This window comes from Melanerpes formicivorus, unplaced genomic scaffold (assembly GCF_026170545.1).
Source record: "Melanerpes formicivorus ecotype bairdi unplaced genomic scaffold, bMelFor1.0.p_v2 SCAF_11, whole genome shotgun sequence".
Taxonomy (NCBI): Eukaryota; Metazoa; Chordata; class Aves; order Piciformes; family Picidae; genus Melanerpes; species Melanerpes formicivorus.
The window spans coordinates 13,605,808-13,630,110 of record NW_027142363.1 but is presented as its reverse complement, the minus strand read 5'-3'; the positions used below and the strand labels follow the sequence as shown (position 1 = coordinate 13,630,110).

The 24,303-nt window shown below is 40.9% G+C and overlaps 1 protein-coding gene across 1 annotated transcript in view; it reads right to left on the bottom strand.

Annotated features, from left to right (window-relative positions):
- SIM2 (SIM bHLH transcription factor 2) overlaps window positions 1–24,303 on the bottom strand; it is a 69,062-nt gene continuing 44,759 nt past the window's right edge. Inside the window, exons 8-12 of the mRNA XM_068144597.1 lie at window positions 23,066–23,172; window positions 16,397–16,544; window positions 14,427–14,595; window positions 12,955–13,363; window positions 1–4,378 (exon numbers count right to left, since the gene is read on the bottom strand). Coding sequence (XP_068000698.1) covers window positions 3,651–4,378; window positions 12,955–13,363; window positions 14,427–14,595; window positions 16,397–16,544; window positions 23,066–23,172 — 1,561 coding nt within the window. The 3' untranslated portion in view covers window positions 1–3,650. The remainder of the gene's footprint in view (window positions 4,379–12,954; window positions 13,364–14,426; window positions 14,596–16,396; window positions 16,545–23,065; window positions 23,173–24,303) is intronic.

Below are 24,303 nucleotides of genomic sequence, written 5' to 3'. Positions count from 1 at the left end.
CCTTTGGCTACAGGATTTTTATTAACATTTTAGCAGTTTTGTTTTACATAATAAATAAGCAAAAATGCTTTACATTTTTCGGGAATACATATATAATTCTGAGCATTAATAGGTTGGTTGTTTTGCGTGCTTTTCCATCTACATTTGTCAAGTAGCTTTTATCTGCATCATATTAAACGTTTAAAAACAAAACAAAACAAAAACGACAAACCCCCAACAAATAAAGTCTGATGTTCAGGAAAAAAATGGAATAGTATTTTCTCTGTGGGTTTGGTGGGTTTTTTTTGGAAGTAGGACTGAAATGTTGCTGATAAAACTTGGTGTCCTCTTTTGGGGGTTTTTAGAGAGCTATTGGTACTCTGGCAGGTTTTCCATTCGTTTGCACTTCATCTCAGTTGTGTGGCTTCCAGTTTTGTACCTGTTGTCCGCTGTGCTCAATTTCCTTAAATTATTTTTTTGCCCTTTTTCAAATTGCAGGGCTGTTGTGACAGGGAGAGAAGGCTGTTCCCTCGTCACTTCATTTACATCGTGGCGTTTTTAGTCTTAATAAGGTAAAAAACTTGGAGGCTTCACTATAGGATTAACATTTCCAACTTTACATTTTGGTTACAATGCTCCCTCTCTCCCTGTCTTTCTCTCTCTCCTTCTCCATGTCGTGTGTTTGCTAGGTCTGAACTCCCCTGAAATAAAACATCCTATCTAGTCACATGACGAAGATCTCTCTGGTGGCTCAGATGATTACAGTAGAGAGAAATGAGGTTATTTTTCATAATATATTCCAGTTCACACTCCACTTCTGTGACATAATTTTTTCCAATTATTAATAGCGTTGCCACTGTCTGCAGCTCAGCTGCATTCTGCAGTCCAAGTGTGCTATGAACATCTGTAGTTCCACTGACTAAAACTCGTATTTTTTTTTCTCTCAGTATAATTTACTCTCATTCCAGATGTGAACATGCAAGTGCTGTTTCTATTTGGGAATGGCAGGAAAACTGTTTCACACATTTGCTTTTTTAATCACAGGTCTTTCCTAAACCTACGCTTTATTATCATATGTGAATGCATTATTGATTCATTGTTGCCTAACAGGCAAAGTTCATGTACCTGAGTATCACATACTGTGAAACGTCTGCAGGAGAATGATGGAACACCTCCTCTGCTCGGGCTCATCGAATAAAGCCTGCAAGTGTGAATAACAAGGTAGATGCTGGAAAAGTGTTTGGTGGTGTTAAAAATATCAACAGCATTTTTTTTAAACCAAAGCATGGTTTGTACGTTCCTGAAAACATCTCATTATAGTGAGAAGTACTTACAAGAACAGAACAATACACCAGATCGACTTTGCATACAGCAAACGCCACTAATGAGGAATAAAGTGCAGTATGAGAGGTGTGCATCAGGTTTCCTTTTAATGATGCCAACAACATCAGTGACTCCTTTATAGGGCACAGTTTTAGTTTAACTAAACTAACATGCAAATCTGAACATAATTCTGTCTTTTGAGGGGTTGGGCCCATTTATTACTAACACTGGCTGGGAAGGCTGTTAACCAAAGCCACTGTAAAAACAACTTGTATCTCATCACTTCAGTTTAGGAATTCAGCATGAAAGCAATATTCCCTCGTAACATTTCTGTACGTTTGCTAACTTCTCTGACATCAGACAAACCAAGGAGCGCAGTTACTCCACTGAGTGAGTGAATATGCTGGTTTGGTTCTGCTCTTTTTAAAGTCAGTGTTCTGCCAGTGGCTGATTAAGTATTTAGACCATGGGAGAGAAGTTTCATGGTTTGTTAGCAAATGAAGAGGTCAGACAACTACGAGCTTCCAAGTGAACATCAATTTAGCTTCATAATAGAGCCTTCTCTATTAACCTTTTAATAGAGAGCAATAAAAATACTGAAAATGCTTTTCAAATGTTTTTAAAGTATGTTTTTGTGTGCTCACAACAATAAATACTGATAGGAGGAGCTGACTGAATATTATTGCTGCATATAAATGATGGAGAGTATGTCATTTTAGAAGTGTTTGTTTTCACTACATTTTTATCTGACAAGGTGCAATCCATGAGCAAGTGCTTTTCCATATTGCACAAGCCAGGTAAGAGTTTTCTTCAGTGAAGGTCTCTTTAGAGACAGTCTGATATAATGTTTAAAGTGTTAATTAGCCTCAGATTTGGCTAAAAAAAAATTACAGATCTACAACAGCCTTTATTGTTGGTATTTACAGTTATTATTTAGGGAGTCATTTGTTTTATCACGAACACACAATGGGGAAGTGGTTGAAAACCAGAGTGGACTGACTTGTCAGTTAAACACACAGATCAGTGTGTCTCCTTGCTTGTAAACTTTACAAAGTAGTGAAGAAAGAAAGGAGAAAAAAAAAGGAAGGATCTATTCCTAATAGGCTGGAGAAAATACCAGTGTGTGCTGTACACTTCTTGCTTACTGCAGTTTATTAGCACAAACGGGGATGTGTGCAAAGTGCTGAGCTCCAGACCCTGATGTACTCAAAACTCTGCTGTACTTCAAGTGCAACTTTGGATTTGTGGTTATGCAGTGACTTCTGACTTTGGGTATTCAGATTGTCCACTGATACTCGTGAAGTGCATGAATCAAATATTAGTCTTGCCTTTGTGTTGACAGTGAGGTTTATGCTTAAGGATGTTCAGCGTGTTAAAAGCTGAACCTTTCAAACTTCAGAAGTCTGCCGGTAAGTTTAAAACAAAGCATAAATCTTCATTATTCCCTGGACTATAAAGAAAACATTTCTGGTGCTATGATGATGTACTTTTGACCGGCAGAGCCTGCTCCCAGAACATGTCATAGAAGCTTCTTTTTTCTTATTGCAAGATTTTATAGGGAATGGTCTTTAGTAATGGTCTTTAGTTCCTGCTACATGATTTGTCCCAGTTTGCCATGACAAGACCTGTAGCTCTTTAATACGTATTTAGGTGTGCATTACTCTGGCATTCCTTGTCAAGATAAATGGCGGTGGTAACAACCTCAGAACACTGAAATCTATGTTAAGTAAATCAAGTATAGATTTGATTGATTTAGTTTACAAGTTGGATAATTAATAAATAATATTTTTTTCCCCCCCAAACTGAGTTTTGTTTACTTAGTACAGCTCTATTATGGGTACTAAAAATCACCACTTTTCAAAACAAAAAGTTCACTTGTCAGGGTGTGTAAGGTGGGTGGAGAGTTGATGTAAGGTTTCACACAGTTTGTCAAAAATACCTAGGGTGTATAGTTTGTCATCATGATAAAAGATAAAAAAAACCCCAATCTTGTATGCATTTTGAGGAGGAGGCATTAAGGAACAAAATGTTCTTCATAGAAATTCCTGGATATAAGACCTATCATTCAATTTTGTTGCACGCTATAAAATAACAAAAATAAGATCTGTAACGTGTCTTCTCACTGGCACCAGAGCTTAATCTGTGACAACAAAGCATGGAAGCTAGATGTAAGTTGTTTTTTACCCCGACCTCGAAGGTACTGTTACACATGGCTTGCCAGCAGCACTCTGGTCTGTCCCTCGTTGACCTTCAGCTATGCTCAGTAAATGTAACCATGCTTTCTCATGCTTTTTGCAAATCATTACAGTTTGGCTTCTTAATTAAATGTAAATACTCTTCTTTTACTGTCACCTCCCATTGGCTATTATTACAGAAGTTCCAATATAATGGGGTAGTGCAGATTCCCTGTGGGTTTCTGGAGAAGAAGCTGATGAGGGACTTTGGTTTTTGTAAATAAATGTATTTACTTCCTCAGAGTTGTATCCATAATTTTCTCCTACGTGTCCCGTCGCTGTACATGATGAGGTTTGAAACGTGCCGTGTTTGGCCAAAACATGGTGATAATTTAGAAGCACAAATGGAACTTGGCTGGAGGGTCTCACATCCATCACACGTTCACTTTCGGAGTCGTGATCAAGCTTTACAGTCATTCTCTCATCACTGTCCAGTTCCTCTACGTTTGAGGAGTGGTGGCTAATATGCCCGTATTTGGGTTCTTTCATACAAATCCTTCTTGTTTGCTCATATACTGAGGGCATTGGTAGGAGATGACTTAATTGTCCTATAGTTTTAGACTGGAAACATTCTGCTTTTGGCAGCAAGGAGTTAGCTATCGAGTTTGAAAAAGAACTTTCATTAATGCTCATTTTATCTTGGAGATCTCTGCTAAAAGCTACCTTGTTTTCTTCTTTAATGAGGTGGTGAGGTGGCTGAATCCTGGTTTCTATTTTGTTCGGTTTCATGATGCCAGAATCATAAATCTCTTCTTTGTATCTGCTGCCTGGCATGGGTGCTGTGTAGCTCGTAAAGTTGTCAGATAAAGCCTCTTGACTATATCTTCTGTTTGATATGGGCACTTGCAGGAAAGAGAAAACATGTTAATTACTGACCATGAGCTCATGTAATAGTTTAACACATTTTATGAGCATCCATTTGGTTTGGGCCATGTCCAAGTACCAGTGAAGACATCAGAGACACTCCCATTTGCCTCAGTGTCTCTTTAAGACAGTGCTGAAAAGTAGATGTAAACCAAACCAGTTCAGAAAGGCCAGCAGCATTCAACTATTCTGAAAAGATTTTCCATTATGAATCACTGCCATTATTAAAATGGTTAAATCAAGGAAATGTAGAAATGTGACCTGCTGTCAAAAACCCTGACCTTAAGGAAACTCTTTTCAGGTATTTATTGAAATATTTACCAAAGGATGGATAACTTCTATTACATGTTGATGATTCAATGAGTAGAGTAAACCAGAATGTGCTCTTCCAAGTCACTTTGGAAGTGGTACTGGACATTTGCCCTGGTAATGGATAAAAGAGAGCATGTAGTATCAGATACTGACATGTCAGTATCCTAGTCATGATACCCCTTGCTGATAGATGCAATATCTTGATCGTGTGATATGAAAGGCTTTGCTTTTTCTCTGTGAAAACCTAGCATCAGATACTAAAAACATCTACTGAAACACAATACAAATACTTCTTGAGTAATGTTGTAGCTTGCTTTTAAGGTGTTATAATGTAGTAAAGCTGTATAATATAATTTACAACGTACACTGAGAATGGGTCTCTTAGAATGTGAGAGTACTAAACTGGGAATGCATGGAAAACCACAAGCTAGAGTCTTACATTTTCAAGAGACTATGAACCAAGGATTTCTCTTTAAGCTTTAAAATAAATGGAATAATCTTAGTTTCTGCATAGTAGCTGAACTCTTGAAACAATTTGAAATTTTAACTATAGTTTTCTGCTTGACTTACACAGCTTTTTTGTTCCACATTGAGACTCCTGAACATGTCCAGAGAAGGGCAGCGAGGCTGGTGAGAGGCCTCGAGCACAAGCCCTACGAGGAGAGGCTGAGGGAGCTGGGGTTGTTTAGCCTGGAGAAGAGGAGGCTCAGGGGAGACCATATTGCTGTCTACAACTACCTGAAGAGTGGTTGTAGCCAGGAGGGGGTTGGTCTCTTCTCCCAGGCAACCAGCACCAGAACAAGAGGACACAGTCTCAAGCTGTGCCAGAGGAAGTTTAGGCTGAGGTGAGGAGAAAGTTCTTCACAGAGAGAGTTGTCAGTTGTTGGAATGTGCTGCCCAGGGAGGTGGTTGAGTCATCATCCCTGGAGGTGTTCAAGAGGGGATTGGATGTGGCACTTGGTGTCATGGTTTAGTAGTCATGAGGTCTTGGGTGACAGGTTGGACTTGATGATCTTTGAGGTCTCTTCCAACCTTATTGACTCTATGATTCTATCTACAAATTTAGAATTCAGAATAAACCAGGTTGGAAGAGACCTTCGAGATCATCGCGTCCAACCTATTATCCAACCCACCTAATCAACTAAACGACGGCACCAAGCACCCTATCAAGTCTCCTCCTAAACACCTCCGATGATGGTGACTCCACCACCTCCCTGGGCAGCCCATTCCAATGGGCAATCACTCTCTGTGTAGAATTCCTTCCTAACCTCCAGCCTAAACTTCCCCTGGCACAGCTTGAGACTGTGTCCTCTTGTTCTGGTACTGGTTGCCTGGGAGAAGAGACCAACCTCTGCCTGTCTACAACCTCCCTTCAGGTAGTTGTAGACAGCAATAAGGTTAGAGAAGCCGCCACTGGTTTACTCCTGTGCAGTATGTCTAAAATTAGGCAAGTGCTAATAATTGTGCAGTGTCTTGTATGAATAGTTTGACAGTTACAATACTTCTCCAAGGCATATTTTAAAGTTTTATGTTAAAAGGTAAGTGAGGCACTTGGCAAGCTTCTCAGCTTAAACCTAAACTTGCTTTTGTTTTATGCTCACTGAAAGCCCTGGACACCTAAATGACTTTTGCAAAAGGGATTTTCTGTTTTGCTAAAAATTTTATGCAACATCTTAAAAGTTTTGGGGTTCCCCTGTAGTGGTTACTGATGAAAAGGTTCCTACTAATAATTAAACATTCCCTGTGCTGTAGTAGGCTAGCAAAGCTGTCATGTGTAACAGAGGAATCAGACTCAACTGTACCTTTTTTTTATATGTAGCTTCATTCATTTCAGAGGGAACTGCACCACTACTAGAATTTGAAACAGGAATCTGGATCAAATTTATTCTTGATCAACCTGCCACCCTTCTAGACACAACCACCTTTCCCTTTACTCTTTTTAATTTGCATGTGTGTATTTTGTACCGAGAAGTACACGCAGTCATAACTAAACTGAATTCTCATCAGCTGTTGAAAAATGGCCCTCATCACAAATCAAAACAAGAATTCAGCCACATGTACAACTTGGAAATTTTACAAGTGTAATTATACTACCATAATTTTAACTCTATGTTTGGCATTTTTACTATGAAATGAGCGTACATGCTGAGAGCTATTGATACAGAACTAACGTGATTTAAACTGAGCTCTTATTCTGGGTTTAGTGTTTTTCCCACTTGAGACATTCACAGGAGTGAAGGGTTAGTTCTCTTACTGCAGAACAGAGTATTGTTACTTCCTGGCTGCTACTCTGGTATCTGAACAAAAGATTGTCTTTTTCCATCATCAGAGGCCACGCTTGTAAGAAGCTAAAGCAGCACAACCAGCAGTTGGCCCCTGTCTGGGTTTCTTCACTTTTGTAGTCATTCTGCATGGCTGATGCTGCCTTCTTGATACCAAGAAGTAATTTGCATACTTGGGAGATTTACAGGATATTATCCATTTTGTTCTATCCTGTTTCTCAAGTATGCTTATTGTCTGTCTCTTGAAGGGAGAAGGTAAGTGCCTAGTTAATTGTTTGCAGGCTTCCATTAAAGCTGTCAGCACATTAGTGGAGTTTGACCAGACAGTTAAGCAAGTTGTGTCTGCAGTGCAGAATAGCACAGTTGGCTTTGTCCTCTCACATTCAGAATAGTTACTAGAGCTAGACTTAAATCTGCTTTTGTCTTCCTTTGCAGACAAAAGCTTAAGGATGCCCAGGAACAAACTCCTCCTGGGGAGTTTTTCATACAGAAGTTAATAGAAAGCTGACCAGCTGCTTTATATTATTGTAGAAAGGCAGGACCCTAGGATTGCTTCCACCCATATGGCATGCGGGCAGTTGCCAGAGTATCTTCCTCAACAGGTACGTGGGGGTCCCATGCATTCTGCACTTCTCCAGCACAAAAACCACTTTACAGTCATTAAAGTCTTTACTGGGATCAGTGCTGTTCAATATCTTCATCAGTGATATAGACAGCAAGACTGAGTGCACCCTCAGCAAACTTGCAGAAGATACCATGCTGTGTTGCAGTTGACAAAGACAGAAGGACAGGATGCCATCTAGAGGGACCTGGGCAAGCTAGAGAGGTGGGCTGAGGAGAATCTCGTGAGGTTCAATATAGCAAAGGGCAAAGTCCTGTGCATAGCTTGGGGCAATCATTAATATCAGTCCAGGCTGAGGGATGATGAAATTGAAAGCAGCCCTGCACAAGAAGACTTGGTGGTAACTAGCACATAAGCTGGACATGAGGCAACAATGTGTGCTTGCAGCCCAGAAGACAAATCACATCGTGCATCAAAAGAAGCATGGCCAGCAGGTTGAGATGTGTGATTCTGCCATTTTACTCTAGTGAGACTTCACCTGGAGTACTCTATCCAGCTCTGGGGCTCCCAGCTGCTGGAGCAAGGTCCAGAGGAGGGCCACCAAGATGATCAGAGGCCTGGAACAAAGGCCTGTCCTACAAAGACAGACTGAAAAAATTGGCACCATTTGGCCTGGAGAAAAGAAGGCTCTGGGGACACCTTGTAACTGCATTTCAGTATCAGAAGACCTACAGAAAGGCTGGGGAAGGCCTGTTTAGAAGGTCCTGCAGTGATAGGACGAGGTGCAACAGTTTTAAACTGGAGCAGGGTAGATTTAGGTTTGACATAAGGAAGTTCTTTACAATGAGAGCGGTAAGCTGCTGGAACAGGCTGGCCAGGGTTGTGGTTGAGGCTCCATCCCTGGAGACATTCAAGATCAAACTGGATGTGGCCCTGGGCAGCCTGATCTAGTTGGAGGCATCCCTGCTGACTGCAGGGGGGTTGGACAAGATGACCTTTGAGGACCCCTTCCAACCCAATGCAATCTGTGAATCTGTACAGTCAGTGCATTAATTTGGGATGTTTTGTGGGCCACTCTTCTGCCAGAGCAACTGAGCTGTCTGGCAAGTGAGGTAGATATACTGCACATCTAAAGTTGTATATCATGCTAGAGTGATAGCATTTTACTTGCACTGCTTCCATTCATAGCAGCCTAAAACTGCAGCGGTGAACTCAGCCCTTCAAGCCTCAGTTAGTTCTCACCAAGTAGCTCCGTTTTCCCTCTGGCACACAGGCTCATGCAAGTTGAGGGAAAACTTGGAGATAAAAGCCCCATCACCTAGCAGTCTGCTCAGATTTCAGCATCCAACTATTCAAGTGCAAACAGGAAGACTACTCTAGTAGGTATGGATCTTTGTTTAAAGCATATGTCTATTGGTAGTTACAGTATACTAGAGAGATTTGCCTTCTGTCACTGTCACGTATTGTGTTGAACCTGCTGCTGTTATTCCTACCATGCTGCAGTCATGCCAGCTTCAAAAATGAAAGTGCTAACTGGAGCACGGTATTATAGGGCTTGAAGTTCAGATTACAACATGAGAGGCTTCCTGTTGCTGCTTCTGGATTCCAGCTTCTTGGGTTTTGGATTTTTTCTGTAGGCAGGGTGGTGGAATGGGTGGGAGTTGGGTAGGTGATGGTTTTGGTTTTCTGTTCTATGCTGGATTGGGGTTTCTTTCTTCTGTATTTTGCCGTGCTGCTTCTGAAAATAGGCTAAGGTAATTATGTATTGTATTATTAGGTTAATTATTTTATTAACTAAGGTACTTATGTGTTGTGATTATGATATCTCATGTTATATTAAACTCTTGTATCCTTATCTCAACCCTGGGTTTTGCAGAAAAGAGGTTTAGTTCACAAGCATGCCTTTCTGTAGCCAGCATTAATAGGTAGAGCTGCTCCTTGTTCTCTCGTTGCCCCTGCCTATTTCAGTAAAAAATAAAGGTATCTTGGAACCATGCTAAAACAAAGGAAGACTGGTAGTCAGCATTGGTGTTCATGCAAAATGTACGCTGTGCTTATCAGCAGTTTTGCATCCTGCATGAAAACACATTATCTGTAATTAGGACAGGGTGAAAATCCCTTCATGCATGCTTTATCTTGCATAATTCTTCCTGGACTTTCTGACCTGCACTAACCTCAGAAAAGCAATATGCTAACACTTGAATGTTGACATGTAGCCCATGGTATTTCAGTATGTTTCCTAATCCTTTCTACAAGAAGGTCTTCAGAGAAGAGAAGCGGTTACTCAATCACTCTGACTTTTGCTGAAGAGTAAGGAGCAGAGCCACTGAACTGCTCTGGTCACACACTCTGTGTCATGGAGTCATGCTGATATGCCTCCATGTCAAACAAGGCAAAGATAGAACAGCTTTTAATATTGTCCATGCCCATGAAAACAATTTGTTTCTAGATTAGCTGAGTATCTCATATTGTCTCCTGGTCTGAACTCTAATTCTAAATCCTCTGAGGCATGGGCTGATGTTGTAAGTGCTATTTTCTCTGTTATTCTCCCTCCAAAACCAATAGTAAGATAACATGATTTTCAAGATCTCTTTGTATCTAGTGGAATACACTTTTCAAAGAAGATGTCAAGTATTTATTCCAGTAGTAGCAGGCTAAACCTGGGAGTTGGTCTGGGGAAGGAAGACAGAGCAGAGCGTTTTCACAGATTTTCTTGGTATTCTGTGTCATTCCCTCAGTTTTGGCATGGTTAGTGGCACTAAGCTCCACACAGCACAGACTGGCCAGCAGTATTGTTTAATGAAAAGTGGTTGTTGCAATACCTGCAGTAGTAGTGCATCCATTGGAGTGTTCAGAGGAAACTTGCCTGACTAAGAATAGGGCTACCTTCTCTGGAGTTTCTTTTCTGATAACCAGGCCAGCTGGAAAAAAAGTGCAAGAAGCTTCTAAACCATATTCTGAGGCAGCAGCATCTGATTGGCAGGCAGTTTTATCTGCTACGTGCTTTTCCAGTGTTTTGATGGCTTGGCATGATCATCTTAGAATCTCTGATGTCTCCAAAAGAAGCTATTTTCCATAGGGGGGAAGGGAAAACAAAGTCTCTGGCCTACGGCATTTTTGGCAGATGCATCTATGGATGTGATATGGAATAGCCCTTGCATCTAACCCGGTTGCCAGATGTCATATTTGGCATTGCCTTTGCATTGAAGATGATGCTAAGCAGATCCTCTCTGCTTTGAAGCTTACTGGCTGACAGTTTTTCAGTGAACCACTGGAAAAAGCAGCAGTTGGCAACGTAGGGAAGATCAGTTGCCCCTTTCAATTCAAAGCAAAATATAGCTTCCAAAGGTTCAGATATTTCTTCTGCCACCAGCCCAGTCAAAATGACAACAGTGGTAATTCTACCTCAAGAGGAAACAAACTCTGAAATAATTAGATAGAAATCCTCTTTGCAGTTGAGGCTTCATTTTAAGTTCCCCTCTCATAATACTGTGTGTGAATTCAAGCAATGATCCCTGACCTGGCCTGAGTTTGACCATATTCCATTTCCTTCCTAAACAGTACTTTTACAACTGCTTTTTTTCAGAGATTTAATTGTACCCTGTCAGTTTTCATCAAATACCCAACAGCTAAACATCCATTAGAATACATGTGCTCAAAAGTGAACCCACGTATTCCGACTCAAGCAACAAAGTCTTGTGTGGAATTTATCTGCCCGTATCAACACCAACTGATGGTAAATTGCTTGTCTGCTGCTGTGCTCACTGGGCTTTTCTGGCAAATTCTATGGCCACAATAAATTTTACAGACTGTTCTCTAAGAGGCTGCTCTCCCTCCCCCATTTTCAGTGTACCCTATGCCAAACTCTGATGGAAAATGGGTGGATCTAATTTCTCCATCAGTCTCACAGTCCTATTAGTCTGGAAGCAGAGAAGAAAAGCTGGGCTGACTTCTCTACACCTAGGATAGGCTTGTCCCTGCAGAGTTCCTTGCAGGATTTACTTTAATACTCATACTTAATCTCCAAAGATATTATTTTTTCTTTCTTTTCCACAAAGATACAACATCATTAGAAAGGGCAAATCCTTTTCTTATTTTTGCTCCAAAGCTACTCCTTGTCACAGCCAGTCCACAACAGCAATGAAACTAGATTTTATGAAGAGCTTTAGTTTTGCTCATTCTCATCTTAAACACACAACAGTAAAATAAAAGGATGCAGTCAGCTAGGTGAGGTAAAAATGTCCTGTGAAGGGCCAAACCCTGGGCAATAATTGCTTGCTTCTCTGTGAGAGACACATTCAATGTTTTAGACCATATTCTGTGTGATGTAGCAAGCTCAGCTTGCAACATCTGCAGATATTCCCTTCAGACATCCTTTAAATCTCCTCTACTGCTTCCTCCATCCCATCCTCACTGAAGCTAGAAGGAAGGAGTGTTTCCAACTAACTTTATAACAGTGTGTCAACCAGTCAGTCCTCGTCAGTGGTTTTTAACTAACCAAAATGGTGTATGCACATAGATGTAATGTATATGAGCTCTAAAAATTAGAGCTTGTTTACATTTAGTTACTTTATAGCTTTGCAAATTTACTTCTTACAGATTGCCACCTCAAAGAAGACAATGTCATCAGTGCTTCCTTCAAAGTATTTGAGCTGATCGTGGTCAAGTATTGGAATAGGCTGCCCAGGGAGGTGGTGGAGTCACTGTCTGTGAAGCTGTTAAAAAATCATGTGGCCATGGCACTTTGTGACACAGCTTGATGACTCAATGATCTCAGAAGTCTTTCCCCACTGAAACAATGCTATGATTCTGTGATTTTATAATGCAGTTGATCAGGGAGGAGCACTGAACTAATTCTCAAATAAATCAGAAGACAGTGTGTTTCACTTCTCACTCCCTCTAGTAACTGTAAGGCAAAGACATCCAGAATGGCTTCATACTCAGAAAGGACAGCCTTCAATTTTTATAGGAAAAGGTCCCATTTATGTTAATTTTCCTATGTGAGATGAAGCACATTTGTTTCTTCCTGACTTCAACAATATCTTATCTGATCTGTTCTACTAAATAACTCTGATGGTGCAAAACATGAAGGTAAACTGTGCTGGTATTAAAGGAGGTGGTAACTCTGCCTTGTTCTAAAAGTGATTCTGGTGAATACTTTTTTGTAACTGATGCTTTGATACTATTCCTAATCAAATCTGATGGTAATAGGAAGAGGGATAACACGTAAATACTATCAAGAGTGTTTGTTACACTTCACTGGGTTTGATTTTCTGTGTTTCCTAAACACCTTGTAATTCCTATCTTCAAACTACTATCACAAACCTTTCCCAGACACCCCACAGCTTTGCTTTGTTGGTTTTGTTTGGTTTGTTGCCTTTTTTAAAGTGACACCCACCTTCATAGCTCTGTGCAAGATTGTGTCGGATGATGTTCACTGGCTGATCAGGAAGAGTTTTGGATGGTGACTGGCTGTTGGGTACCAAGGAGTTGGCATAGTGCCACTGGCATTCTCCATTTGTCTGCAACGTACTCAAGAAAAATCGAGCCACTTCACAAGGTGCTCCTTGAGACTGCCCAAACTTTGAAGGCAGCATTTGCTTTTTGCTGCTGAAGACATGAGAATCTACAGGGAAGTGTCCATAATGGTAAGAGAAAGGCAAGCTATATGATGGGGCATATAAAAGTTCACTGTTTTCTGAATGGAAGTTTTGTTCTTGAATGGTGGCAGCATTCACTGCAGGGCTGGATCGCCAGTTTCCCACCTGGCTGCATTCCAGTTTGTCTGTTTGGAATGAGCTGTATTGCTGGGGGAAAGAAAAAAAAACAGGGGGAGGGGGGGAGGAGGAGAAGAGAGTTAAATGACTAACTTTTTTAGGAAACATCATACAGACCTCCCTGATCCTCCATCTCACTGGCTGAAGGGACTGGTTTACGAGTGCATTTCAAGTTCCTTGTCATCATGACAGCTGTAGCTTTAGCTTCACTTAACATGGGAACAAAAAAAAATATTCTATCATCCTAGCACTAAGGATTAATTTGATAACTGTGTCAGTTGAATTTTAGCTAGTAAATGTAAGCAGATGTAGATACCAGTGGGCACGATTTTGTTGCAAAGCACTGGAAGACCAAGAATATGGTTTTACATATGTTGGCATGTCAAGTTTTGGAATGGAAAGACAGCAAAATCTCTCATTTGTATCAACTTCTATCACAATTTTCTCTTCCCACTCTCTCCCACCCTCCTCTCTGCATTCCAAATGTTTTTGGGCTCCCACTGTTTCAAATGAGGTATATGTGCCAGCTGCATTTACTGTTGATTTAAAGTAATAGTAGTCCCTTCCAGGATAGTAGCCCCATTCCAGTCTCAGAATGTCTCATGGTGGGTGTCAGACTCACCAACTCAGTTGTATGGACAACCTCTATAGTTTTCACATCTGGTTCTAGCTTACCCAGTGACAGTAAGATGTTCCAAATCCTAATCCACTGCTCTGTTTGCTAAGATTCGTTGTTATGACACTTTCTCTGGCACAGGAAACTGATAATACCTATGTTACATTCAGAACTCTGCCTGTCAACTGCACAAATTTTCACAGCACAGCTATTCTTAATACAAGTTTTTCTTCTTACCAAGGAAGCACATTGATTTTTGGAGTGCTTTACATACTCCATACCCAAAAGGTTTTGTGTTTGTATCACTCAACAGAGTTGCTTTGTACTACTTGTGCTGTCTGCCCCAAGAACAAAAGGGTTTGGTCTACAAGGAAATTCTTGCAGCAGAGCATACCGTAATCATTTCTGCATGATGTCTGTACTGCCCAATGCACTCTACAACAACAACTGGTAAGTAAATGTTGCTGGGAAAGTTACCTGTTGTGGGTAAGGCGTTGTTCTGAGTTTTGCCTTCATTTTATTACTTTTGGGTTTTACTATTTTCCTTGTTTCCTGCGAGGTAGATACTGAGTTTCTACATGAAAACTGTGACTTAGAAATGGTAGCCTGGTCCAGTGACAACTGAAGTTCCTTATATTCAATATCTCTGAAAAAGAACAGTCCAATAAATTACATACTCAAACATGCCGCAGAGATCCAAAATAGCTCCTTTGAAAATACATGTTCCTTTGAAAATACATGTTAGCTTTCACAGCGTTTTCCTTTGAATTCTTCCAAGATTTTCTGAGTCTGCAGTGCAAGTCTGGGATGTCAGCAGACAGTGAGTTTTATGGTCAGACTCCCCACACGTCTGTCACAAACATTCCACTGGGAAACACATTCACATCTTTGTATTAAGTGTTCTTGCCCTCTGGACCTAAGCTGTGACAATTCCTCAGCCATACGTGGCACCTTGTGGTTTGGGATCAGCTGACAGAAAAACACAGATCAACTCATCTGTATCCTCCTCTGTCAAGCGCTGGTCTCTGCTCTGGCTCTCACAACTAGCCCAGAGGAAAGGAAAAACAGTGATGATCCTCTCCTGTCAGCACAATTATGCTTGTGTGCATTGCATGCTGCAGGAACTGCAGTGTGGCTTTTCTGACAGTCTCCAGGCTTTTTGTTCTGTTCAGTTTTATCTGCCCCAGAGACAGGGCAGAATGTTGTACAAAATGAACAAACAACCCAAATCAAGAACAGATCGTATTTCGAAACACTAATTGATTCATTTCTGATTATCAAATAGTCTCCTTGGTTTTGTCAGCAGCAACAGAGGAGCATATTTTTGAAACAAGGGATAACTAGGAGAACCCTACTTCTCTTTCAGTTTCTATCTAGAACTCCTTTCAATCACTTTTAATGGTGAGTAACCTGGAAGTAAATCTGACTCAAGAATATGCTATTATATCCCTGGCACAATGTGCTCCTTTTAACTCGATTGCTTGCCCTAACTCATGGGATTCAAGCAGACTGCAGGGCTGACTCTTTCCCTCATGCTGCTGCCTCACACATCTGTATAGCAATGAGGGCATCATTAACTTGTGTGTCTAGGCCTGAGTGCCTACTTCAAGTAGCTTAGAAAGCACCCTAAGATTTCTTGACAATTACACCTAAAATCCCCAAAGTTATGTGTCAATGAACACTTTGTGTCATGCAAACTCATATAATCCTACCTCACACATCATGCAAATACATCTTTTGTTCAAGTCAGATAAGAGCTAGACTGGTTCCCTGCTTTTTTACACTATTCAGCACAAAGGGATAGATATTTTAATTTCTTTTTTTTTGCCACAGATAGTCTCTTCAGTCACAGTCTCTTTCACTATCAGTTATCCCTCTTATCCAGTATAGATTTGTGTCTCTCTCAGGTTTATATCAACATAGGAATTTTGTAGCACCTTCATGACTTGATCTAGAATACATAAACTGCCAGTCCAAACCACTGGACATTCACCAGCTCAGTGGGAGCTGCTTGCCATTGCGAGAATGTAGTCTGTGCAACCCAAGGTAAGTGAGGGTATCCTCAGTGATTCACCTGTCTCTGAAAAAAAGTAATGCTTCCTACCATGTCTCTGGCTCTCAGATTGACACTGTGACCTCTGCTGGGTAGCAGTAGATTTCACCATGTGTGGACAGCTTCAGCACAGTTCTGATTCCAAATACAGAACTGGCATCTGGGTCTGACACAAATGGCTACAAGTGGTATGATGTTCAAGCACATGGTGTACAAGGTAATAATCAGGAGTACTAGCTCTTTGTAGCTCAACATAATTAAAGAAGAAACAATATGAGAGATGTGGCAAGCACAGAATGATACTGGAAGACACCAGTAAAGCAAACTTAAATAATTTAATTATTAATAAATCAACTACTTGTAACATGTAATGGTACAAATTATTTTGACTTACGTAAGGACATAATTGACACTCACTATGCAGTGAGGCCGTGACGAACGGCTGTTATGCACAATAGTAGCGTAGCTCTGCACCCAAACCCAGCCTCCATGCTTGGACAGCAGGCGATAGTACTTGGTTGTGACTTGGCCTTTCACCAACACTGTGAATACAAGTAAACAAAAACATCTCACATTGCTTGGAGTTGTGACCACTTCCTGGACAGGTTTATTTGCAGGCAGGGAATTTTCTCCTTCCTCCCTCTCCCTTAAATCTCCTCCTTCTCCCACCAAACTTTAAATAGGTCCCCTGCAAAGGTATCTGTCCTGCTCCTTTACAGAGATTCCCAAGGTATTGTTTACATACTGTGTGTTGCACGCTGTTAAGCCATGCCTTCTTTTCCAGTTCACCCTGCTCTCTTATGCTTAGATTCTGCAAAAGGTCTTAACTGTTTCTAATCTCCTAACTGAAAAAGAGAAGTTAAAGGCAACAAAACTATTCTGAAGAGTACATAAGTAGCTTGTATTTTTCCAGTATATTTGGAAGCACTTTTGTCATTCATAGATTCATAGAACATTGATAGCATGATAGATTATTTTACAATGTATTTCATGCTGTGATGCTTTTTCCGTTGTAACCTCTACATTTTGAAAGTTGATTAAAATAATATTTAGTTCTTAAGCATACAACTGAAGACAAGCACAGAGAGGTAAATCAGTTATCTGACAGATTTCATAGAAATGCAATTCTTTATACACCTCTTTACACCAAGATGTTATGGCATAAGGCTGTGCTATAACAGGAGTTGTGCAGCATCTCTAAAGTATTTAATCTAGCCACAAGTATTTATGGTTCAGTGCCAGGCTTCTAGTGAATCTAATGATAATGTCCAGCCTTCAAAGGTGGTTCCTCTTTTGTGTGACACCTGAGCACTCCTCTAGGAAATTCCATCTTCTCACTCTTCTATACAATCAGTTATTTATTTAAAAGTAAGAAATAAGAGACAGAGATTGCATAAAATGTATGCCCCCAAAATCCTAATTAATAGCAGCAATTCCTTTACATGATTAAAAAATTGAATTACTGCTTCCAAAGGTAGGGGTGACAGGTTAGACTTGATGATCTTTGAGGTCTCTTCCAACCTTAGTGATACTGAAGTGCTGAAGCTCACTGTAATTTCATTTTCACTGTACATGCTTGGTGCAGAAGATAAGCAATAAGGAAATTAAATAACAGCTCTTTCAGCCAGTTCTAGCAAAGCAATTGAGCACTTGAAGTGAAAATGTATGGCCTGATGATTAGTATTCATACAATATTTTTCTGACAGAGAAGGCATCCAATACTAAATTGGGAACTAAAGAGTGCATAATCTTTTGGGGTTTGTTTACTAATTGGTAGTTAGCTATATGGCTATCACTCATCACCGGGGTTGGCTTTTATTATGGTTCAGTTGGAGGAGACGGTTGTAATTTCAACAGTGATCAGAGACCACAATAATCTGAATAATGTGAGTAGCCCAATGTTAGAGCAAAGGTTCTTGTTCTCAATAAAAGGTTCTCTGTAACATAAAGGTCATCTTTTTGGCCTGCTTACTCTCCTATCCATCTGCACGCATCACAAAATATTTAACTTTTTCTTCAAATCCAGTTGATGTCCCTAAGAAAATTGGGCTCTTCCTAAAGGGATATAGACAGGTGTTCCTGGAGGTGTCAGTTCTTCTTCTATTCAGGATATGGTATCCATCTGCTCAGAAAGCAACAAGAGAAACAACATCTTGCAGGACATTCAAAACCCCATACTTATGGACACCAAACCACTGCCTGCTGTTTAGAGTTTGAAGTCTCTCTTAGATATCAGCATTTTTACCTCATGCTTGCTAATGTCCACTTTCAAGCCTATATTTCTGCATGGGACACTCTATAGGTTGGAAGTGTGTTTATGTACAGATATTTAAGAAAATCATGAGTAATGTGTGCAAGTATGCAAACACACCTACAAAACAAAAAGACATATGTGCTTTTTAAAAGTGAAATGTATCACTTCCAGGTAAAGGTCTTGTAGCTGCCGCTCAAAGATTGAGTGTAACAAGGCCAAATAAGTTTGTTCTAAAAATAGTTGTTAATAATCAGCTATATCACAGTATCACAGTATCACAGTATAACTTAGGTTGGAAAGGACCTCAAGGATCATCGAGTCCAACCTCTCAACACAGACCCCATGACTAGACCATGGCACCAAGTGCCACGTCCTCTTGAATGCCTCCAGGGATGGTGACTCAACCACCTCCCTGGGCAACCCATTCCAATGACGAATGACTCGCTCGGTGAAGAACTTCCTCCTCACCTCGAGTCTAAACCTCCCCTGGCGCAGCTTGAGACTGTGTGCTATGGAATTGCTATGTTTCTTGGTGTTCTATAACCCACAGGGTCAAGTTCTAGGAAATTATGCTTATATATTGCCCTAGATCATCCAGCAGGTACATCTTATGACATGGCCTAGGCTTCTCAGAGTGAAGTCTTTGGTATTAGTTTATCAGGTTTTCCTTGAATTGAAAATGCCTTGCTACTCTCTCTTTCAAAAGAGAAAGTAATGCTGTAACGGATCAGGCAACCAGCTCCAGAACAAGAGGACACAGTCTCAAGCTGCACCAGGGGAAGTTTAGACTCAAGGTGAGGAGAAAGTTCTTCACTGAGAGAGTCGTTCGCCATTGGAATGTGCTGCCCAGGGAGGTGGTGGAGTCACCATCCCTGGAGGTGTTCAAGAGGGGATTGGACGTGGCACTTGGTGCCATGGTTTTGTGATAGGGTCTGTGGTGACAGGTTGGACTTGATGATCTTTGAGGTCGCTTCCAACCTTGGTGATTCTGTGACTAGCTGTAGTGAAGTTGTGTTTTGGAACTAGTTTTGACTTTCTGTCACTGATTTTTATCAATTTATTTTTTTTTAATCCTTGTCTTAGCTCTCTGGCTACAATATTTTAAAATATGTGAAACCCACTGAGGACTGCAGTCTTCAGATTTCCTTCCTAATTATATGGATAAAGTAATATTTCTCCTGGAATTGGGGAGGACTCCATGTCTCCTGAACTTTTAGCAATCTGAGGAAAATCTGGCCTTGGCTAGGGGACAGTAAACTGTGTTTCTGGTACAGTAAATGAGGTCAATTTCCACTTGGGTCTGTGTTAAATTACTCTGTTTGATGCTGATTTGGAAACCTCAGAAATGACAATGAGGTAAATCCACTACCAAGACAATCTGTGCAGGCTCAGACTTCTTGGTGGTCTCTGTTGCAATCAAACAGGGAGGATTCAGTGGCTTTAGCCTTGACTTTTAGATGTGCCATTTATAACTGGGTGTTCCGCTGCTGTGGTTCACTCCTGGTTTAGTAGGCAAGCTGAAAAAGGCACTGGACTGGCTGGGCTGGTCCTTTTGTCTGTCATAGATGGCTATTTTAAAAAGTTCCAGCAGGCTCATGGACATATGCCTGCGAGTTCCTAGTCTGCACTTATGAATACCACTAAGTGAACTTCTTGGTTCCACACTAGCAGCAGTTATTGTTTCAACTTCCCTGGTGCACACAACCTGGCATGCCATCAGTCAAGCCCTCAAGCAGTGTGTTAGGTGGATGGTGCCCCAGCAGAGCCTGCAGTTCTTTGCCTTCTTAAAAACTAGTGCACTTGTGCCAGGACATTTGATTGTGGGGGAAACAAGCTGTGTCACAGACAGAGTATAAACTGTGCTCAGCTATAAAATAGGTTCTATAAATATACAGGTTGACTTCCAGGAAGCAACAAAACAGTCTGGTGATGGCATCAGCTGGGGTTGGGGCTTGCCATACCATTGCACAGAGATGAGACTCTCGGAGGAGTTTGTGTGAGAAAAGTAGTGATGTTAGAACATACGAGATGCACAAAATCTTCCTTACAGAAAGACGATGGTACAAATGAAGTCGTTTGTCTGAGGCCACAAAAATATTTTGGCTATACTGGAACAGCTTCTCTATCCTGTCCTTTAGAATGCAAGATCCTTAGGCAGAGACTCATTATTTGTGTGGCCACATTTCCCCAGTTGCAGAGCAAACACCGTGGCTATTGATGGTGCTATAGAAATAAGCAACACTAGATCAAATGCCAGAAACTTTTTCATATAGCTGGAACCTAATGAGATGTTGAAAACAGGAAACTCTGCTTGCTGCTGGCACATCTTAGGCAAATATTCACATAAACATTTTCCTCATAGTCTGATGTTCTTGTTATATCTCTTCTAACTGTTCTCCTTACTGTTTCCCTCGGTTTGCTCTCTGTGACACCTAACTCTAAATTGAGTTCTTCAGCACGGGAATTATTTTCCTCTTTGAGAAAGCAATCAGTTACCCTAGCTTAGGGTAGCTTTTTCCCCCCCCTTTCCTTTCTTTTTTCCTTTCCTTTTTCCTTTCCTTTTTCCCCTTCCCTTCCCTTCCCTTCCCTTCCCTTCCCTTCCCTTCCCTTCCCTTCCCTTCCCTTCCCTTCCCTTCCCTTCCCTTCCCTTCCCTTCCCTTCCCTTCCCTTCCCTTCCCTTCCCTTCCCTTCCCTTCCCTTCCCTTCCCTTCCCTTCCCTTCCCTTCCCTTCCCTTCCCTTCCCTTCCCTTCCCTTCCCTTCCCTTCCCTTCCCTTCCCTTCCCTTCCCTTCCCTTCCCTTCCCTTCCCTTCCCTTCCCTTCCCTTCCCTACCCTGATCTTTCTCTCCAGTTCTTAATCATCAGATTGCTTTAGAGAATGGTATATCATATCAAACTTGCCTGCCTTTTACTGTTCATACTCCTAAGACATTTGGTGATCGATGGTAGGGAAGTTAGAACAGTGTTCCCCAGAGGAAACTTGTACATTTTACATCTGTTTTAATAATTCCTTTTGCTTGGTATTCTGACCTTGATTCTGCGCTGCTCACAATGTTGCCTAAGCACTAGCCATTGTTTTTTGCTCCTTGGCATTTGCTGGCCTTGAAACTTAAAAAACCAAACAAACAAACCCCCCCCAAACCCCCCAAACTACACATATGTCTCACATTTTTCTTCTCTTTTTAAACTTTACAATAAATTATCCCTATAATTCAGATACAGTTACTACAGAATGGCTTTTAGTTATTTTGTTTGGTTGAGGGCTTTTTTTTCTCTTGTGGGAGGAGTTGGAGTGTTACAAAGATCAAACTGGCAGCCAAAGTACAAATCTCCTACAGCGGGCACAAAACTCTCTATCACTCTGCTCTAAAAAGGAAAGCTGTTTTCCAGAGATGACTGTGGCTATAAAATGGAACCATCTCTATACTGGTTGGCAAGGTCTTGTGAAAATAATGAATGGCATTTTGTAGAGGTCAAATTCAAACAAAAATGCAAACATCCTATTCAGATGTTAGTACTACAAAGAGGATGCCCCCAGGAGAACATTACCATGTACTCTGGTCATTCTTGTTTTTCATCTCCACTGGCCCAGAGTATTCAATAGTGTTTTGGTAAATATTAACTTGAAGTTCAGTTTCTGTTTTCCCAGGTGTAGCACACACTGCCATCAACGGAATCCAGCACTTGGAATTTCAGGACCGACTAGCCAAATACAGTTACATCCTCCTTTGTATTTCAGATCCTCATGAGGAGCACCTATTAAGGTGAAAACCAGACTGCTTTCTCCTTCAGGAAGCCTAAGAGAAGGATTTGACTTTGGCTGCTTCCAGCCCACAGGAGAAATCTGGCAAAAAAATAATCACTGACATTGGTTTTTGGATGTCATCTTTGCATCATATGGGCTGTGGCTGACTGAGCCAAATCCAGAGTTCAGCCTCAATTTGCTTCTCAAATTAATATGCTACTGAATGAACTACTTCCCAAATCCAGATGTTTGCAGATTTGATTACTGTCTCTGTTGGCAGATGAGGAATTATTAAATGTGTAAATTTTTTCCCCCCGATGCTCTGGTCTCCAAACCTCATCCACATGCTATTAATGAACATTCATCCACGGATTTTCTGGGTTTGTGCTCACTTCAAACATGGGATGATTATTACTAACATATTTCAGAGGAACACAGAGCTGTTGTGTAATGTTTCTTTTTAAAATGGAGGCTGGTGAGGGTCAGATTTCCCCCCACAGTCACTGACTTTGTTGTGTTGGGTTTTTTTCCCCCTTCAAGAGTTCACCACCCAGAATCAAGTCCAAATTTTCACAAGAGCCTACATCCTTTAAGTAGGAAGATAAAAGTATCCAGATATGGGTATTGGGGGGGTTGTTTGTTTGTTTCTTGGGGAGGGGGGTGTTTGGTTTGGGGTTTTGTTTTGGTTTTTTGGGGGGGAACCTGGGGTTTTGTTTTGGGTTGTTGGGGATTTGTTGTTGTTTGTTTGTGGTTTGGTTTTTTTATTTGCCTTGGGTTGTTTGGTGGTGGTGGTTTTGTTGTTGTTGGTTTGGGTTTGGGCTTTGGTTTTATTGTGGGGTTTTTTGTTGTTTGGTTGGTTGTGTTTTTTGTCAGAACCACAGCCTACTGAGTATCTGGCTTATTTGCAGAACTAATGGTTTCCTTAAGTGATAGCCAAGCCCTTTTGAAAATCTAGCCCCATTTGAGGTTTGGAAAGCTTTCTCTGCTTTCCAACATAGTGCCTGTTGTCTGCAGTAGTTCTCACTCTACTTTATACATTTCAGTCTACCATTTTCTTTTCACTTACGCAGATGATGAGCATATCGCAAATGGAAGACATCACAGCCGTGAACATGGTGGTAGAGGGTTTTTTCTATCAGGTCTTGAGGCTCATATCCAGTTAATTCAGTCACCCTGGAAAAGGAAGATTCAATAATAAGCACAATCTCTAGGAATATTCAGTTTCATTAACCTATCATTAGATTGTGCCAACAAATCAGGTGCCTAGAAACCTGCAGGACAAAAAGTTAGTTTTGGAAACAGAATCCTCATCTTGATAAGAAAATGAACCCACTCAACTCACTCAAAGCAAGGTGCAGATATACCCTGGCCAACCTCAAACACAAGCAGGAAAAAGAGTTCTTTTACTTATTTCCACTTTGGGCTTTTGCCACTGCCATGCATGATTCTTTGCACAAAGATCCAGTTGAGGAGCCACTCACCAAACAATAAAACTACTCTTGTGGACTGCTGACACATTTTCATTTGCTTTTGCAAACATACAAGTGTAGCATGTGGGCCAGTCCATAGAAGCTGTAGTCATGGTCTATAAATAAATTCAGGCTAATGCCTAACAGAAGAAAAAAGCAGGAGCTTATTCCAGCTGAGAACGTGGAAAGACAAGGAGCAATGAAGATCACAAGCTAAGAAAGGAAGGCTGAAGCTAGACTTCAGAAAAACATCCTCACATGATGAGAAGTAGAATAATGGAACAAATTGGAAACAGCAGCATTTCTGCAGATGTTAAAGAACCCAGCTACACTGGTCAGACTTACACTGGGTCAGACCTGAAGAGTCAAACTTCATGGTTCAAAATGGACTTTTGAATACATAGCACTGTTGCTTGGGAACAAAAACACTTAATGTACATTGTGCAACACAGCCATAATGTGGCTTGTATACCTAGTGTTGCTGGGGGGTATTTTATGCTGTCCTGGGCTTTCTTCACCTAAAAAGGTAGAACAGAAGTACCATACAAAGGCAAGTCTCCATTAACAAGCAACACAGTCCATTAGCAGGCAGTCTCTAAAGTAAAAGTGTTAATGCTGAGGGACAACTTCTGCAGTAGCAGAGGCATCTGAATATTTTATCTCCAGGACTTTTAAATCCCGGACTAGCTCTAGCCTAGGCCTGTGGACTGAAAGCTTTATAAATAGCTGGAGTGCTTTAGACATGCTTTTGAAGGTTGTCTTCCAGTTTAGATTCATCCAGAAGGAATATAGTTCACATGTCTAAGGCCTCTTCATTATGTGAACTATGGGGCAA